The following is a 19,676-nucleotide window of genomic DNA, read 5'->3' as shown; positions in this document are numbered from 1 at the left end:
TTGGTATTTATGTCAAGCTCACCGGTCGTTACCTGGGTCTTCTTTTTTGAAGATTTGAGATTTGAATTCCTTTGAAGTACAGTGGAACCTCGGTTTATGAACACCTCGGTTTATGAATTTTCGGTTTATGAACGCCGCGGACCCATCTGGAACGGATTAATTCATTTTCCATTACTTTCAATGGGAAAGTTCGCTTCAGTTTATGAACGCTTCAGTTTATGAACGCTTCAGTTTATGAACAGACTTCCGGAACCAATTACACCCATGCTTCAGTTTATGAACGCTTCAGTTTAAGTACTCCGCGGACTGTCTGGAACAGATTAATCTACTTTCCATTACTTTCAGTGGGAAAGTTCACTTCAGTTTATGAACGCTTCAGTTTATGAACAGACTTCCAGAACCAATTGTGTTCATAAACCGAGTTACCACTGTATTCCTTTTAAGTTCCCTTCCTACCTCTTTTCCTATCATGGGCTGCAGCTCCCATCATTTGTTATCACCAGGTTGGACATCACCTTCCTTGTGGGTGAAGACAGAGGCAAAGTAGGTGTTGAGTAGTTCCACCTTCTCTCTGTCACCCAATAGCATTGCTCTGTCTTCTCAGTGCAGAAGCCCTACAACTTGCTTGTTCTTTCTCTTACTTCAGACATAGCTGAAGAAGCCTTTATTATTATTTCTAACATCTCTTGCAAGCCTGAGCTCATTCTGAGCTTTAGCCAGCCTGACTTTCCCCCTGCAACTGTTGGCTACTCATGTCTACTCCTTTGTGATTTCCCCTTTCTTCCGTTTCTTATACATGCCTTTCTTAACTCTCAGCTCATCTGTAAGCTCCTTATGCAGCCACACCAGTTTCCTGAGATACCTCACCCTTTTCTTTCTTGTTGGCAATGTCTGCATTTGGGCCTTCAATATTTCTCCCTTTAGAATCTCTCATCCATCTTGGGACTCCCTTCTCTTTGAGTATTTCTGGCCACAGGATCACACCCAGTAGCTCCTTCAGCTTTTTAAAATTGGCCTTCTTAAAGTCCAGAGTGTGTTTCCGACTACACTCAACTTTCCCTTCCTCTGTATCATGAAACCCAGGAGGACATGATCATATTTCAGACCTCAGTAGAATTTAGCCAGGCTGAGCTTTAGAAGAAGAAGAAGAGTTTGGATTTGATATCCCGCTTTATCACTACCCAAAAGGAGTCTCAAAGCGGCTAACAATCTTCCTTTCCTTCCTCCCCCACAACAAAGACTCTGTGAGGTGAGTGAGGCTGAGAGACTTCAGAGAAGTGTGACTAGCCCAAGGTCACCCAGCAGCTGCATGTGGAGGAGCGGGGAAGCGAACCAGGTTCCCCAGATTACGAGTCTACTGCTCTTAAACACTACACCACACTGGCTCCCTTAGCCTGATCTTTAAGCATGCTTGCCTTTGCATAATCAGTGTGGAGAGGACATAGGAACTAATCTAACTCATCTTCTGAGAATTGGGGCCACCTTCTCAGCAACATGTGTTTTTGTGTTGTACAGTGGTACCTCGACTTAGAAACAACTTGACAACCAAATTTTTCTACTTACGAATGGGGGTAATGGCCTCGCACTTACCGGGGGGGGGAGAAATGTGGTGGTTTTAGATAGGGATTTTTCGACTTACGAATTTTTAGATAGGGTTGCTTCGACTTACGGATTTTTCCATTTTCAATGCATTCCTATGGTGTTTTTTGACTTACGAATTTTTCGATTTACGAAGGTGCCTTTGGAACGGATTAAATTCATAAGTCGAGGCACCACTGTACTGTGCAGACTTTTCTGTTTGGGAAGAAATGTTGCATCCTATGTCCTTTACAAGCTCACATGTAAAGAATGTGTATCTGTCATGAATGTGTATCTGTCACAATCTCAATTTTGGCACTCTTGCTACCATTTTCTCTGTCACATGAAAGAGGGCTCATGGTTTTGTGGCCTTGTTGGAGCTGGATGGCAATTGGCCAAGTCTTGCCTGGCGACCTGTGGGTCATTTTACTGCATTTTCTGTTTGTGAGTTTGATCTCCATTCAGAGTTCAGATGCCTCCCACTGAAATGGAGTGGGTGGGGAGGGAGGGAGGAGGTATACTTCAGTGATAGAGCACATCCTTGGCATGCAGGAGGCCCAGGTTCGATCCCTGTTCAATAAAAAGCGCCAGATAGCAAGGGGACCTGAAAGACCTTTGCCTGAGACCCTGCCAGTCAGAGTAGAGAAAACTAGGCTAGATGGCCATATACCTGGTGCAAAGGTAGCTTTCCATGTTCCAGTGTGAAGAGCAACCCCAGTAACTGCCACTTTCCAGAGGTGTGAGGCAGAGGGAGAGGGTGTGCTGCTGCTGCTACTGCTGCTGTTGCTGCTGGAGGCTGGTTCCCATGGTGCTGTTCAGCTAGGAGGTCATGCTCTGTCAATTTTGAGGCCTTGGAGGATATCGTTGCCATGAAAAGCTCTGTAAATCCAGGACGAGGCTTGGGTTTCTCCAAAAGCGCTTTGACAGGCTCGTCAGGATGAGATTAATTGGGGGGTGGAGGGACGAGGAGGAGAGGAGAAAGGCAGGCCAGGAATAGTGGGTTGCCTTTTGTGTCTGAGTGGCAGGTCCCAGGGGTCAGCCATAGGGATAGTTTAACGGGAATATCCAATTATAATAACAGATAAGCTTAGAGCTTTGGCAGCCTATAACTCTCTTGAGCTGATCTTCAGCTGCTGGGTACACTGTAGGCACTGATTCCCCCCTTCATTACAGACTCTTTAGGTTATCCACTTAAGAGTTGCCTGTGTCAGGATTTAATCTGCAGTCATTTTAGGCCTTACAGTCCAGCTTACAGCCTGGTGAAGCTGAAGTACGGTACTTGAGAGCCACAGAACTCTTATGCATCCCAAATCCCAGGGACTTTGGAAATGAGATCTACTGTAATCAGTTGGGCATGGTTCTAGTTTGGATGAGTTAAGGTAGAAGCACTTGGTTTGTTTATTCCAGGTGGCTGGGTCTCCGTCTCCTAGATTTAGTTAGGGAGAGCCACCTGAAATAATCAGTGCCTTTGAGTTCCCCTCCAGCCAACAATTCTAGGTTAGATGCTTCAGGAGCATGTTGCCTGCAGAGCAAGAGACCTCCTTGCCCTATTCCAAATCCATTTGTTCCTTGGGTGCTGTGATACTTCTTGGATTGTGGTTTAATTGCTCTTCTGCAGCACAGCCCCTCAGTTGGTGCTAATAGCATTGACTTTTTGGCTTTCATTATTTTGCACATGTGTGATAGGACAAAGCTCCGAGGCATATAGAAGATGGGCAGCAATTAGCAGATGACAGCTGCATCAAGTAGAATGTCCTCCTTGAAGAATAGACTCTAGCAGCAGGATACGTGGTGTGAATTAATGCCCACCAAACAGTGTTACAAATGCCCTAAAACAAGTTGTATGATTTCTGCAGTAGCATATCTTCTGCCTTCCCTGTACCCTTGCATCCCTTATCCCAATTTAATCCTTGTAAATAAGAAGGAAGATCCACTTTGCCCTGGCAGGAGGCAGTCATGGTATAATTTGTCCTTTGAATATAATAGTGTCTAGTATTATGTTAGACATTCAGAGCACAGATGGTGGGGATGAACAACAGAGGAAGTTGTAAGGCTCTAGTCATAAGTCTCTGCATTTGTTGGACCACGCCAAGGTCCATCTAGCCCAACATTCTGTCCCCAACAGTGAGTAGCCAAAGGCTTCTTTAGACTCTCAACCTCTGCTGTTGTTTGCCCTCAGCATGTGCTACATTGGAAGTACTGTATGCTGTTTGCTAGCTTCTGTTTATTTACTACATATATCATGCCTTTCCTTTGAGGAGCTCAAGGCAGTGTGCATGTTCCTTCCACCTTCCATTTTATCTTCACAACAACCCTGTGATGTAGGTTGGGCCAAGAGAGAGTGAGTAACTGGTCTGAGGTTTAGCAGTAGAGATCTGAACCCAGGGTTCTCTGGTCTGCTACTCTTAAATGCTGCTGTTCTGTGTAGCTGCTGTGACAAATAGCCACAGATCCAACTGTCTGGGTCAAGGTTTCTGCCCTTGTGCTTTTGCTAAAGCAGGTTTAGTATACTTGAAAAGTGACACCTGTCTCCTTGGGATGTGGTATCACTTTTATGGTATGCTAAACCCACTTTTTAGAGAATCCATGCCTGGTTGGCATCAGAGTTGGCATGATGCACCAGTCTTTACATTTTGGCAAATATGTTCAACTTGTCCTTTTATTTTTATACTGCTGAGTCAGGTGAATTCGGAGAAGGCACTAATTCCCAGTCATCAAATTGGGACAAGAAAATAGGCACAAACAAAATTTTAAACCAGGCAGCTACAGCCCTTGCACTGGGCAGGAAGCTAGTTTATTTAGGCTGAGAGAGAGTCATTGGCTCAAGATCAGCCAGGGAACTTCATGGTTAAGTGGGGGATTTGAGTCTGGGTCTCCCTAGATATGTCTGGCACTTTTAAATACTACACCCCACTTTTTTCTCTTCCTCTGGTGTGTGGATGTTGTAGGGCCTGACTGCTCCCATCTTATTTTGTTTCGCCCTTTCTTTCATTTCTTGGGGAAAGTCCTGCACTGTGCTTTGAAGTCCCATTGGTCACCAGCGTTTCAGGAGCCTGGTGCTTGAGCCTGCCCAACCAAGTTGATGTTTTGGCCCAGCCTACTTGCCTTTTTACTGACCCACACATAACAGTGTGATTGGCAGGTGGGTGTGGCTTGACCAAAATAGCCCTGCTGGGCCTTATTTGGACCATGGACTGGAGGTTCCTCACCCCTGTTCTACATTATGTACCATGGTGTGTTGTATGTATCTAACCAGGATTGGGTGGGAAGGAGAGTTTAACCCTCCTGCACTGAGTGGTCTCAACAATAAAATCTGGCCCACTTCCTATTTAAATTGGGAGGAAGGCTCCCAGTTGTGTCCATTGAAGCTTCCCTCCTGGTATAAGTAGCAGCTGGGGGGAGATTTTAATTTGGACTTTGGTAGGAGAAGGGTTAAAACTCCTAATCCTAATCACCTCCTCAATTGAAATGGACACCACTAGACACTCTTTCTTCTAAGGCTCCTAGTCCCACTTAGTGCTGGTGGCAGATCTCCTTTCCAGTCGCGTTGGGAGAATGAAGAGATATGTGCCCTTCCTGCTTTTTTGCTTTCACCATGGGAATCCAGCTATCTCCATCCCTGTAGCTAGTTAAGGAAAATATGTACAGCTGCCTGCTACATATTTAAGTGCACATCTTGTTCACCCCTCATTCAGTCGTCTTCTGGCCATAATGGCAGCTGAATCATGGAGAACATTCTTTGAGTTTTAACGTCACAGACCTCACAGAGCTTAATGTGGTGTTTTGTCAGCATTCAGTAGTCCAGATTGGAGGGGGAAGAATTCTGTGGAAACATTATTTTCATTGCTTCCCCACTGTTTACCTCTTCCCTTGAAAACAGTGTATATGTTTTTCAACTCCAAAGACCACCATATCAACAACGCACCACAGAAGTGTACCTGTTTTCCAAATGTGGAGGCTTGGAAGGGATAAGCAGCCTTCTGAAAGCCACCCTTTAGTCAAACATATGCCGTGTTTGCACAGAGGAACTGTTCCATGTAGAAATAATGACATCAGATGTTCCCATTGCAGTTACCACTTCAGAAGAGGCTATTCCGTGTGCCTCATCCCATGGAGAAGTCACCACTTGGAGAGTATAATCGAACAAAACTAAGGGCCCAGATCACGTTAACATCAGGAGGGAAACTGATTAGCCCCCTGTATGCTCAGACAGCAACGGCAGAGACTGCAGCCTTGACCTGGGAGAATGAGTCGGTGGGTTAACCTGTTTAGTGCCCACACTCATATTGCCAGCATTGGGAATCCCAGCACTGCAAGCCTTCCTGTCCCAGTGACAGATACCCCAGAGCCACGGATGCGGAACCTGTGGCCGCCCACAGGTTGCTGGATGGCAACTCCTATCATCCTCAGCTAGTACACCAAATGGTCAGGGGTGATGGGAGTTATAAACCAGTGACATCTGGGAAGCACCGGATTAGCCATTTTTGATCCAGGACACAGTGGTGTGGATCTGTTCTGGATCTTTGTTTATTGCTATAGAAATAACGTTACTCTATTATTTGTTGATGGGAGGAGGGAAAAGTTTAATAATACCTAATATATTTTCAAGGCTGCTATAGAGCACGTTTCAAGTTCCAGTGTGCTTCCTTTCCATTTTCTCTGTAAGGGCTCTTCCACACTTCTGCTTCTCCTCTTTCTAGGCACAGGTCTGAGCGGTTTTGGCTTTGCCCAATAAAACCGGCTGTTTAGTGCAAAATTGGAGTGAAGTCAGTCTAGAAAAAAATCAATTGTTTGCTCTGATTCAGCTGCGACCAGCGGATTTCCCCAAGGGAAAGTGGCAGGGCAAGCAGAAGAGTGGATGAGTCCTAAGTCTCACCGCAGTTCTGTAAGGCAGGCTCATATTACTGCCAGGTGTCAGGGGCAGGCCTGATTCTGAATGAATAGTGATTTGCATAGTGGTTGTGGTATTTTAATCATTGTGACCCACTGTGGTACCTTGGGGAGAAGGGCTCAGTAAAAAATAAAATAAAAAATCAGAATATAATTATTAAAAATAATAGCCATCCATTGAGTGTGTGATTAAGTTATGAACTGCGGATTTCCTGGCTCATAGTTTACATTCATAGACATATAATTTACACGAGGATGCTTCCAATTTCTGTGTGTTTGTGGTCAGGCTGATATTTAAAGTGAATTCAGAGTTACATGGTCATTAAATGGTGGACAAAAGCCCATTGTCAACTGAAAGGCAGAATGGGTAGGTTAGAACAGGGATGGGCAACCAGCTAGATATTGTTAGACTACAATTCTCATGCTGGCTGGGACTGATAGGAGTTGGAGTCCAACACTGTATGAAAGGGGCACAGGATACCCATCCCAGCACCAGAGAACCATAATGCTGGTTTACCTGTCCTCCATTGTCAACTGTGGGGTTGAGGTCAGGGTTCAATCCAAAGTTTGAGTTTGAAATTCTCATGCATTGACTTGACAGATTTTATATCTTGGTGACTTCTGGGGAGCGGGGTCACACTAGATGCTCTCTGTGGTTTGTTTCTGTAGTCCAGTTAACCAGTATTCATATTTACCAACCAATGTACACACAATACATAGTCTGGCTTTAAACCTTTCACTTTGTTTTCCCCCCTGTATTTTATTTTTATTTAGCATGTAAATAAAAGAAAATGGATTGGGCTTCTAAGACATGAATGATTATTCAGAGTAAATGGTATTTTACAATTTGATTCACACCCTGACTCTTGGCTCCTGCTTTGCTCTAATTAATACCGCACATTTTAATCTGACACTTTCCTGAAGTGTTGTGAATATGGATGAGCCTAGTACCACGGTCAGAGTCAGCTTGCTTTTTAAGTGGCTAGCTTTGAAATTATTCTTAATGACATGTCTTGAAGAACTAACCTCCTCCTCCCTTTCTTTTTCCATTTGTTTCCCTCTATATAGCACCGAAGACATGTAGCCCCACAAAGTTTGCATGTAAAGATCAGATCACTTGCATATCCATGGGCTGGAGATGTGATGGAGAGAAGGATTGTCCAGATGGTTCTGATGAATCGCCAGATATATGTATGTATATTTCCTTAATTTTTCTCTTGTAATTGTTTATATCTTGTATTGGTGATAAAAGGCCACTTTCCCCATTTCATTTTCTCCCTGCATGCCATGACTCATCACATCCTTCTTACAGCCTTTTAAATGTAAACACTAGCCTCTAAAGATGGAGGCAACAATATCATCCAGTTTTGGAATAGATAGACCAGGGGTGGCCAACTCCCCAAACTGGGATCTACTTACAGAGTTAAAAACTGGCAATGATCTACCCCCTATTTTGGGGTTCAGGTAAAAGTTGTTGAACTTTTTTTAGGAAGGAGGAAGACCGATTTTTTTGGGGGGGGGGTTCAGGTCAAAGTTGTTGAGTTTTTTCAGGGAGGAGGTAAAATGTTGAGCTTTTTAAAGAAGAGCCACAGTTGTTCAGCTTCTTTGGGGTGAGCCAATGATCTACCAGTGATCTACTGCAGACGTCCAGTGATCTACCAGTAGATCACGATCTACCAGTAGATCACGATCTACCTGTTGGTGATTGAGCGCGCCCCTCGCCTCCTCCACCCGAGCAGGAAGAAGCAGAGCGCGCTACGGAGCGGGTTGCCGGGCAAACTGCAAGCAAGCTGCAGAGAGGCTTGCTCACGGTTTGTTGTCGCCGCCACCACCCGGCAACCCGCTCTGTAGCACGCTCTGCTTCTTCCTGCTCGGGTGGAGGAGGCGAGGGAGGGGCCGGGGGCACTGCCCCCCCAAGAGTGGTGGAGCTAGGGGCGGCCCGCCCCCTTCGCCCCTCCCTTGCTACACGCCTGCATGAATGTTCACACAAACAAGTTTAGTTTTTAAACCCTATATGAATAAATAATCACTGCTGAAACCTGCTTTGTTTATGCAAAACTAACCCTAAACCACTCTTCCTAGAAAAACCATTTGCCATGCAAGCCTTCCCGTATCTTCGGAAGGTACAGCAGGAAATTCTGAGAGTTATTTGGGCAGCAGCAATGCACACCAGCAGGACCAATGTGGAAATTGGACTGTTTTTCTTCTAAGCAAGCATTTTGTTCCCTTTTAAAAATTAAAATGGAGGGGTGTTGCACAGTATTTCAACAAAATCACATTTGGTTAATGTTATCATTAATCAGATATGACAGAAAAGGTTTGTTACAAAGCCGATTAGATTGCATCAGATAATGTACTTTCTGTTGCTAATGAATTAAAGTGAAGGCAAAGCTGACTGTTGAAATGGATGGCAGTTATGATTAGTCACCAATTCCACACCTACACTTACCCAGTTTTCAGAAAGCCTAGATAGTTCGCAGTAGTCATTTTGCTTTTAGAGCCCTTTAGGTTGATTTCTCTATTGTCTGTCATCTTTTATCACAGTATTTTTTTGATTTTATCTGGAAAATGACAGAAATGTTTTTTGTGCTGAGGTCCTTGTAACCCCCCCACCCTAAGTTGCAGCCCCCCACTCATTTACTCCTGAAGGGTACTAGTGCATTCAGTAGGGTAGCCCCAAGATCAGAAAGAAGGCTATAAATTGTTGGCATGGTTACTTGACACTGAGAGATATGAAGTGTAATAGAAACAGTAAAAAAGAAGAAGATTCAAGTTGATACTAGAGCACTGAAATTCAGGATCTGTCTGCTATTGTAGTGGCTGGGAAGGAGTTTTCCCCAGGCCAGATTGACTAGTGAGTCTGCAGTGGGGGTAGCCTTCCCTTCAAGAGGGTGACTTCATTTGTTGTGTGGGACTGGGGATGTGCACAAATTAATAGCTTTTAAGAAACTTGAAGGCAATATGGTAGACATGTCATGGCATAAACATTCCATTTTGTGGAGTCACAGCACTGTCTCTCTCTATTTTTTTAATGGGGTGCTGGAAAAGCTGGAAGAAACTCAAAGAAGGAGGGCTAGACTGTTGGAATGGTTTCACACACAGTTTGCTTCTACTGTTAAGAGTAGTCACATGAGTTTTCTGGAAAATTCTGAATTGAAAAAATTTCCTGTGCAAATTGGTAATCTGCATAGGGTGAGATGCCTCAGAAAGTTTTCAGTTTGCATTGAAGAATGATCTGATTTAGAATATTTACTGTACATACATTTAGTAAACAACCCTAAAAACATGAAATCGCCAATATTTTTCTTGCAATCAGAAGACTTTCATTGTTACTAATGAACTTATAAAAGGGAAATTTGCTCACATATGCCTTTTTAAAAAAGAAAAAAGAAAAAGGTGAGGGAGTGCAAAGCAGGAGTGAAATTGACTAACTCCGAACCAGTCTTGTCAAGTTTCTCCACACTTTGACATTAACTATTGAAAGCAATTGGAATTAGGACACTTGAGTTAAAACAGATTTTTCCCATGTGGGGAACCACCCCAACTCCATTATGTTGTACATTTATCAAGCTACCAAAGCTAATTGGGAGTAATGTGAACACAGAATGTGTTCCCATTACTGCAGCATCTGCTTTTTGCTTCTGGTATGTTGTGTAAGCTGATTTGCAAAGGTAGCTGGTAGCTTTTGGGATTATCCAACCTTGTGACAGGGAAAGTAAGGGTTGCATTGATTCTTTCTGTGTATCTGGACCAACTTTGTGTTAACAAATTGCTTTGAATCTCAAAGTCCTATACTGTATTCAAATGGCATGTTCTGAAGCAGGGATTGGCCACCTTTCGGATTCTGAGGGAGTGCTGTGGGTGCCAATCACAAAATGACCGCCCTGGAGGGGCATGGCGCAACACAAAGTTAGAGAGTACAGTCGCTGCTGCCCCCGCCCCCAACAAGACAATCTCAAGCTTACTATGAGAAGTCAACTCTCTCCTGCTCAACCTGATTGCAGAGATGCAACTGTTAAAGGCACAATAATCCTGTTTCCTCCAATGTCAACCCTAAACCAAATATCAGAGTTATGGGTTTGAGCCCCGCATTGGGCAAAAGATTCCTGAATTGCAGGGAGTTGGACTAGATGACCCCTGTGGTCCCTTCCAACTCTACAGTTCTATTATCCTGTACCCACTTAACTGGGGTAAGCTCCCCTAACCACAATAGACTTGCTTCTGTGTAGACATGTATACCATTGTACTGCAAGTTAATTATATAGTGAATTCTTAATGGTTTCCTGGGTTTCCATATTAATTGTGTAGTGGAATTCACAGAAAATAATTTCTACAGAGTACCAGATCACAGCTGAACCCACCACAGGAAAGATCACAGCTTTGATCTCATTGGGTCACTCATTGGGTAAATACACTGGCAGCAGTTGGCAGACTGGTTCGTTTAACAGAAATCACTTAAATGAATCCTTCTACATTTTGTTTCCTAACTTTCTAAGCGGGCTAGATACTTTTAAAAATTAAAATGGAAGCTCAGAGCCTGGGCCCCCTGCCAGAGGGCACCATTGAAGGTCTCCATGGGTGCCATGTCGCCTGTGGGTGCTATGTTAGCCATTCCTACTCTGAAGGATTCATTGCTGATGTAGATCTTGGTAGGGTTGCCATATCTTGAAGAGCATAAAGGAGGACAACCCGAGCCACCTGCGCCCAAGCCCGAGCCAAAAGAAAAAACAAGCAAACAAATAAATCCTCCCAAATACCGAAAATTTCCTTTAAAATGTAAAAATGTTCCTGGATGGGCATGTTGGCTCCCTAAAAGAGGATGTGTCTGGGATTTCCCAAACATATGGCAACCCTAACCTTGGGCTTCCTGGTGCCTTCCGAGGTTTTGAGAACTCAATTTGCCAAATTTCACAGAAGTAATCTGAGCATGTTTGAAATAAACTGGCAGTGTTTAGGTCTCAAGAATGAGGGCTGTGCTACTACTGCAAGGGTTGTACATTAGCTGTCCTGCCTCACTCCCTTTTTGGGAAATGGGAGGGGACTAGTGTCACAAGGATAGTCTGGCGGTAGGAGGAGCTAATCCCACCTGAGGCAATTTACATGCTGTGCATGAAATTTTGGGGAATTCAGGCCCAGTTCCCAGTTCCCAGAATATGAGGATCTGTTAGTGAACTCCCTTGTTCACAGAGTGCCTATCTGTGAATGTTGAAGCATCATCTGTCAAATATCCAACTTCTTCCTGAATCATTAAATAAGTTTGTATGCTATGGCAGAAAGTATTTGTGCCCTAGATACAAATCCTACCTTGGCCATGCAAGTAGCTTTAACGTTGAAAACATGTATGATTTTCTTACAATAGAGCAAACTTTTTTCTTTTTCTTTTTGCAGGCTTAGTTAAGTAAGAATGTATTCAGTCTTTGTAATTCCAGGAACATTAAAATGAATTAAAACCACATTCCCTCTCCACATTCATTAAATTTTTTATTATTCCTATATAACCGCCTCTTCATTCTTCTTCTGTTTGGTAGCTGTGTGGTGAATTCACTAGAAGTTAATACTTTTTGAAGAGGCTTGCTGCAGTATCTGATCTTATTAATATTGGGCTGTACCCATCTAGGTTCTACTTAGAGTATACCCATTGAAATTAACAGATGTCAGTTGTATATTAATTTCAGTGGCTTTCCTTTGAGCATAACTAACTATGAAGACAACCCATTATCCCCATTGGGTTGAGATGCTTATAATTGTATCATTAGGAGATTTCAAAGCATGAGTTGAAATAAGGCCAGAAGATGGCAAGTAGTGATATTCATGCATAATATTACAATTCCTAGTTTTGCATTTCATAAATAATAAATAAAACTATATTAAGAGAGGTTTGCCTGGTCACTGTTAATAATGTCACTATTATGTTAGGCATTCTCCCACCATGTTTGTTGTGAGCTTTTCTTGACCAAACTAAGCCCCCCAGAGCAAAATATACACCAGGAGGCTTAGTTTGGTTAGAATCGAGCCTGCACTTCCAGAGTTAAAGCTAAATGCATTACTTCTAATAAATGAGCCACCATAGCCTGGAGAGATCTTTGTGAAAATTTGTGTCCTGGACTTTTTAGACTCACATACGGCGTTTCCGTGTGCTGCTCTGGTGCGCCAGAGGCAGCTTTGTCATGCTGGCCACATGACCCAGAAGCTGTCTGCAGACGAACGCCAGCTCCCTCGGCCCATAAAGCGAGATGAGCACCGCAACCCCAGAGTCGCCCGCGACTGGACCTACCGGTCAGGGGTTCCTTTACCCTTGTATTATCTGAAACCAAAGGGCACATTGGTTTGTGAGATATGAAAAATGTTGGCATTATTTTCAGCTCTCCTACCCCACTATATGTCTAAACCAGGCACCATGGTTTGTTTCACTCTCAACAAACCAGGATCTGTAGCCAAGGTATATTCTTGGCTAACTGATTTGGAGTTTGTTGGAGTGAATCAAATTATTATCCCTAGTTCTGATGTTTCTGTTTTAACTATCTGTGCTTTTATCTCCTGTTTTTATTTTGTGAACCACCCTGATACCTTTTGATGAAAGGTAGTATATAAATGTCATAAATAAAATACATAAATAAAATGATGGAATGCTGAGTTGGTTTGCTCTGAACGTTAGTTGGAGGAGAAAAATATCTCAGCCAGGTGTCGAAACAAAAAACAAAAAATCCTTCCAGTAGCACCTTAGAGACCAACTAAGTTTGTCATAGGGATGAGCTTTCGTGTGCATGCACACTTCTTCAGCTAGGTGTGTTCACAGTCAAGCGTTAAGTATGGTTTACCATCATGTGGGAAGTGAGCCAGTATCTCAAAAAGCCACCAATGCTGATAGTTTTGGATTTAAGCCAATTAATTTACTATACTGAGATCTATGGGTATACAGTGGTGTACAAATGTAAAAAAATTAATTAATAAATAATCTGTGGACAGCCTACCAGTAATCTTAGGCTGTTTTCCAATTAAGACTTTCTGGTGCAAACCAGGGGGTTTGCACTGTGAGTGCCCAGAATCGAATCCATTACGATTGCAGAGCCTTTGCTCTGGTTTCTGTGTGCAGATTTGTTCTAGAAGAATGAATGAGAAAAGCCTGATGGATTGGTCTCTGCAGTTGTTTCCTCATGTGCTAAGCCCCCTCACCCTTACCTCACCCCCTTTCTGAAGGAGCCAAGAGCAAACACCCTAGATGCTATTTACAAGTATAACGCAACAGCTGTGTGTAAGCCATCAAGGAGAAATCATCTAGGACTGAATATTGTGGCAGTATGTTTGATAAGGAGTCAGTCAGTTTCACTCATTCTTGTCTATTCTCCTATATCCTGGGTGGACATTTTCCCCAGCCCTGCTACTTGAAAACCTTAAAAGGAGATGCTAGGGATTGAAACTGGAAACTTCCATATGCAAAAATATACATCACTGAGCCATGATTCGCTCTACAAACATTCAACAAAGCTCTGTTTCTCCCCAAAGCCCATATGCTACCTTATCCAGCTCTCCCCAGATTTAGTTCCCCAGATTTATTTAACTCTTTAACGGTACTGCATGATTGCAACAAAACCTCTAAGCAAGTTACAATCAATTTTAAAATTATAAATAAAAACAGTTAAAAGCCATAACAGTGGTACCTCGGGTTACGAACACGATCCGTTCCCGGTCGCGGTTTGTAACCCGAAAAGGTCGCAAACCGAGCGCCATTTTTGCGCATGCGCAAAGCGCACCCCCCCACTTTTGCTCATGCGCGGAACACGCGCACGACGAAAACACTTCCGGGGGTGCGGAGTTCGTAACCCGAACTGTTCGTGACCTGAGCGGTTCGTAACCCGAGGTACGACTAATTATAAACATTGTTAAAAAGAAATTGAAATAAGTGATAAACTAAAAAGAGATGATAACACACCTGTGTCTGGGTAGGCTTTCCTGAGCAAAAATGTTGTAAGTGGGTGCTGAAAAGGATACAGTGAAAGTGCCTGCCTGATGCCAATAGGCAGGGAGTTCCAAAGTGTTGGAACAAGTATTGTGGGGCTTCTGTTCTGTGGAACGGACACTGTTACAAAGTGGTCAAGCAGGCACATACAGGGCAAGGTGATCCTCAAGTAAATTGGTCTCAAGCTGTTTAGGGCTTTATATACTAAAAGGGACATCTTGCATTTTGCCTGGCAGCAAATGGGTAACCAGTGCAGATCTTTGAACAGAGGTGTTATATATAGACAGAGTCTTGCTCTGCTCAGCATCTGTGCTGCAGCATTCTGCACTAACTGCAGTTGCTGGATCATTAATTGTTGCTGATATTTATTCATTGTAGGTGTTGGTGTGTGTGTGTGTTATTGCAGATGTTGGACTGCAACTCTCATTATTCCTATCTATTGGCCACACACCTGGGGATCACCATGGGGCTGGAACAACTCCCCTGTGAGGAATGTTCACAACATCTGGGGCTTTTTAGCTTGGGAGGAAGAGGAGAGACACGGTGGAAGTCCATAAAGTATGCATGCTGTGAGTCAGGGAGGAGGCTGTCTTGCATAATACTGGAACAAGTGTCATCTAATGACGCTGATTGTTCGATGAATGTCTTACTTCACACAGCACATAGTTACTTTATGAAGCGCCCCCCCCCTTTACAGGATATAACGAGGGCTGCCAAATTGGGCAGCTTTTAAGAGAGAGCAGAGAAATTCATGTAGGATCAGGCTATCAGAGGTTATGATGACTATGCAATACCTCCAAGGTCAGAGTCAGCTGGGGAACAACAACAGGAGCAGTGACTGAGGTCATGGCCTGCTTATGGGCTTTCCATTGGTGCATCTGGTTGCCGACTGGGAGGAACAAAAGGATGTTGGACTAGGTGGGCCTCAGATCTAGCCAGGCTCTTATTATGTTCTTGGTTGTGCTTAGAGGCAAGTATCCCTGAATAAATGACTGCAAAGCCTTTTCTCGTAAATTGCTCTAGAGCAATTGATTTCAGATTACAATAAGAGAGGAGATTCTTCCGGGATGTTTGCCAGTTCTCTGTAAACAATATTTCAGAGTGGGTGATCATTGCAAGAGAAGGCAAGGCCCTAGTTATTTGTGGTTTTGTGGAATGATAGGCTTATTGTAGCAAGGGATTGGCAAATTGCGACTGATCTCCATTTCCCTCTAAAATTTGGAATGGGAGCTAGTGTGGATATGGCACTTTCAGAGGTTTTCCTGCTTTGGAATATAACATCTGCTTCTGTGATTTGGTGGGGAGGGGTGCCTTTTGGAATTTCTAATAATAAAAGTAGCAGTGTAATCTTTGGTGAGTTCCCACTTGAAGTATTACACGTGAAGTGCTTTGAAATATTGGCTAAGATTCTGCATTTGATAAATGAGGAATACATCAGCTGCTGGTAAAAAAAACCATGGCGCGTAAGGCCTCTTTGATAGGTCTTTCATCATCTTTTCTTCCCCATCTGGAGTATGATATTGAAGCAGAGGTTATGGGATATTGCCTTTAGAGTTTTAGGATCTCGCTCACATGTAACCTGTGGTCCACCTGTGCCATGAATCCAATAGCAGCAGGGTTTTTTGTTATCTCCCTACTTTAAGAATTTGACTGTATTTACCAAGATTCTTGGAGGGAAGCCATGACTGTTAAAGTGTTACACAAATGCTTTAAGTGGTATGCTTTCGAACTGCTAGGTTGGCAGGAGCTGGGACTGAGCAATGGGAGCTCACCCCATTGCAGGGATTCGAACCGTCGACCTTCTGATCGGGAAGCCCAAGAGGCTCTGCGTCCCTAGACAAGTTAGACAGCATCTAATCAATCCAAAACAACCTGGAATTGCTGACTCTTTTCATGTCAGGGGCAGATAAGATTGATACTATTAAACTGGCTGTAACAAAATTCCTCTTGGAGGCAGTAAAAATCAGAAATCAGTATGTACAGGCTAAAGATCATCTGTTGGCTAGCAAGGTCAATTTTACATCCTAACAACTGTTGATATACTGTATACTATTGTTATACTGTGTATTTTGGGTCTATAGACTACAATAAAGCTTTGTGTGTGTATTACATCACTCTCGTGAGTAGACCACTCAGGTAAGCTACTACTAGGGTGAGATAGCAGCATTAATATTCGCACCGTTTCACAAAATTAAAGCTTCTGCAAAACTGGAATTCTGCAGGAGTTTATGCCCTGTGAACATGCAAAGTGCTATACAGAACATGCAGGCTGTCTGGGTCAAGGAAGGGATTTTTCTTAAGTGCTCAGGGTATATTTACAACAACCCTTGATTCAGGCCAGTGGAGTCAATCCTCTTATTTCAGATGAAGGATTGAGATTAAGAGAACGGTAGCTTGCCCAAGGCTTCACATTGAGTTCATGGCAAAGATAGGATTTGAACCCAGTATTACCAACTTCCAGTTCATTCTCTTGGCCACTGTACATCTCTACCTCTAAGGTCAAAACTGCACCTTGATTACCATCACACCAGATCTTGATTCTTAACACATTGTATTTTAGTTACCATCATTTCTGCCATCACTGCTTTATAGATCTAGGGTGCTCTGCATTCAATTCCTGAAGCCCAGGCAGGTTATTGCATTTTCCAAAGTATTAATATGATTCTGAAAATATGTATTATTAAAACAGGTAACAGAGAAATTTGAAACTCCATCCCTGTCTTTATTTGGAATGATACACTTATAAATCCTTACTGCAAGCTTTTCAAGTTTATTGATAATCCTAATCCTTAAACATAAAAGCAGCCTAGCAAAATGGTATCTTCATTCCTTCCTAAGATGTCATTTTGCTATAGCAGGTTAGCTGGTTCCTTACACCTGTTTTTTCCTCTGAGAGCTTGAAGTAACCATTTTGTGAGTTTGCAAATTTATACGCAGCATGGACTTTTACTGTAGCTCAGCAGAGATTGATTACATGTGCAATGATTCCAGTGTAATAATCATCATAGAATTTCTTGTCTAGTGCACATTACCATATTAGACCCTATTGGACAAATTTGCCTAAGTTATTAGCTGTGGTTCCCTCATATGTTATTGGACTGCAGCTCTCAACATTGCTGACCGTTGGCCATGCTGGAGAGGGCTGATGGAGGCAGTTGAAGTCCAATGCCATTGCTCTGACTTAAGGTGCCTTTATAAGTAACAATAACCTGAAAGAACATAGTTGTCTTTAAAAATAACACCACCACCAACAATAATAAACAATAACAAAAATTGTCCTTAAAATAACAAGAATAATAACTGAATGCACATTCACCAGTCAGCATAGATTTTGGCCAAATTAATTTATTACATAAGAACCAAAGCAAAAAGACAAAGGCCAAAATAGTTTCCAAGTTAACTGGAACCCATTTTTTGAATACGGTGAATACAGTTCAATGCATTGTTTTGAACTTGAACATCAGGATAAAATATGTATGTTGCAGTAGTGCAATGATTTGTTATTTATGTTATAAAATATGATTTTAAAACAAAGATGCAAAGAATTAACAGGTGTAGGGAACAGGTGTAAGGTGTAGGGAGCTATTTCCTAGTTCTGCTGGATCTCTCAGTGGCCTTTGACACCATTGACCATAACATCCTTCTGGACCGTCTAGAGGGGCTGGAAGCTGGGGGCACTGTCATACAGTGATTCCGCTCCTTCCTCCTGGGCCATGTCCAGAAAGTGGTGTTGGGGGATGAGTGTTCAGACCCCTGGGCTCTCACTTGTGGGGTGCCTCAGGGTTCCGCTCTCTCCCCCATGCTTTTTAATATCTATAGATATCTTCATATCTATATGAAGCCGCTGGGAGAGATCATAGAATCATAGAATCATAGAGTTGGAAGAGACCACGAGGGCCATCCAGTCCAACCTCCTGCCAAGCAGGAAACACCCTAAAAGCATTCCTGACAGATGGTTGTCAAGCCTCCGCTTAAAGACCTCCAAAGAAGGAGACTCCACCACACTCCTTGGCAGCAAATTCCACTGCTGAACAGCTCTTACTGTCAGGAAGTTCTTCCTAATGTTTAGGTGGAATCTTCTTTCTTGTAGCTTGAATCGATTGCTCTGTGTCCGCATCTCTGGAGCAGCAGAAAACAACCTTTCACCCTCTTCTATATGACATCCTTTTATATATTTGAACATGGCTATCAAATCACCCCTTAACCTTCTATTTTAAATCTTAACTCAGTTAAAATTCTTTAGATAGCCACCCTGGCTTCTTTAGGCACCTTTCATGTTTCCGTCTCATTGGTATTGCCTGAAGTTGTGCTTTTAATACCTCCCTTTTAACAAACTCCCAACCATCATGAACTTCCTTCCCTTTTAGTATTTCTGTCCATGGGATTTCACCCAGTGTTTCCCTAAGTTTTCTGAAGTCAGCTTTCTTAAAGTCTATAATTTGAGTCTTAGTATGCTTGGTTGCTCCTTTCCGCTGTATAATAAACTCCAGAAGAGCATGGTCACTCCCACCTAATGATCCTGCCACTTCTACCGCACTAACCAGGTCATCACTATTGGTTAGGATCAGATCTAAAATGGCTGATCCTCTTGTTGTTCCCACTTTCTGGACAATGTTGTTTCCCACTTTCTGGACAATGAAGTTGTCTGCAAGGCCAGTGAGGAATCTGTTCAACCTTATGCTCTTGGCTGAGTTTGACATCCAACAAATATCAGGATAGTTGAAATCCCCCATTACTACTATTTCACTTCCTTTTGAATGCTTGGTCATCTGTTCCAGGAAGGCTTCATCTGTGTCCTCAGTTTGGCTTGGGGATCTATAGTAAACTCCCACAATGAGATCACTCTTATTTTTCTCTCCCTTTAATTTTGACCCAGATACTCTCAATATGGCTTTGAAGTTTTAAATCCTGGATCTCTTCACAGGTATACACATCCTTGACGTATAACGCCACTCCTCCTCCTTTCCTGTTTGGTCTATTTCGCAGAAATAGATTGTATCCCTTTATTACTACATTCCAATCATGAGACTCATCCCACCAGGTTTCAGTGATGCCTATTATGTCGTTTTTAGTTTGCTGTACCAAGAGCTCAAGTTCATCTTGTTTATTTCCCATGCTCTGTGCATTAGTATACAGACATTGAAGACCATTGATCATTCCCCCATGTCTCTTATTTAAGGATTTTTTCCTCCCACCACTAAGTCTGCATGCTGTTTGCTCCATTTGGTCCTTGACATTTGGATGATCATCT

The 19,676-nt window shown here is 42.9% G+C and overlaps 1 protein-coding gene across 6 annotated transcripts in view; it reads left to right on the top strand.

Moving 5' to 3' along the window:
• LRP1 (LDL receptor related protein 1) overlaps positions 1–19,676 on the top strand; it is a 335,312-nt gene that overhangs the window by 79,149 nt on the left and 236,487 nt on the right. For all 6 annotated transcript variants that reach the window (XM_060272179.1, XM_060272176.1, XM_060272175.1 and 3 more), the window contains one exon: positions 7,537–7,659. In XM_060272179.1, coding sequence (XP_060128162.1) covers positions 7,537–7,659 — 123 coding nt within the window. The remainder of the gene's footprint in view (positions 1–7,536; positions 7,660–19,676) is intronic.

Source organism: Zootoca vivipara, chromosome 2, assembly GCF_963506605.1.
Source record: "Zootoca vivipara chromosome 2, rZooViv1.1, whole genome shotgun sequence".
Taxonomy (NCBI): Eukaryota; Metazoa; Chordata; class Lepidosauria; order Squamata; family Lacertidae; genus Zootoca; species Zootoca vivipara.
Note: the sequence above shows the minus strand (reverse complement) of the source record. Positions and strands in the feature narration are given on the sequence as shown.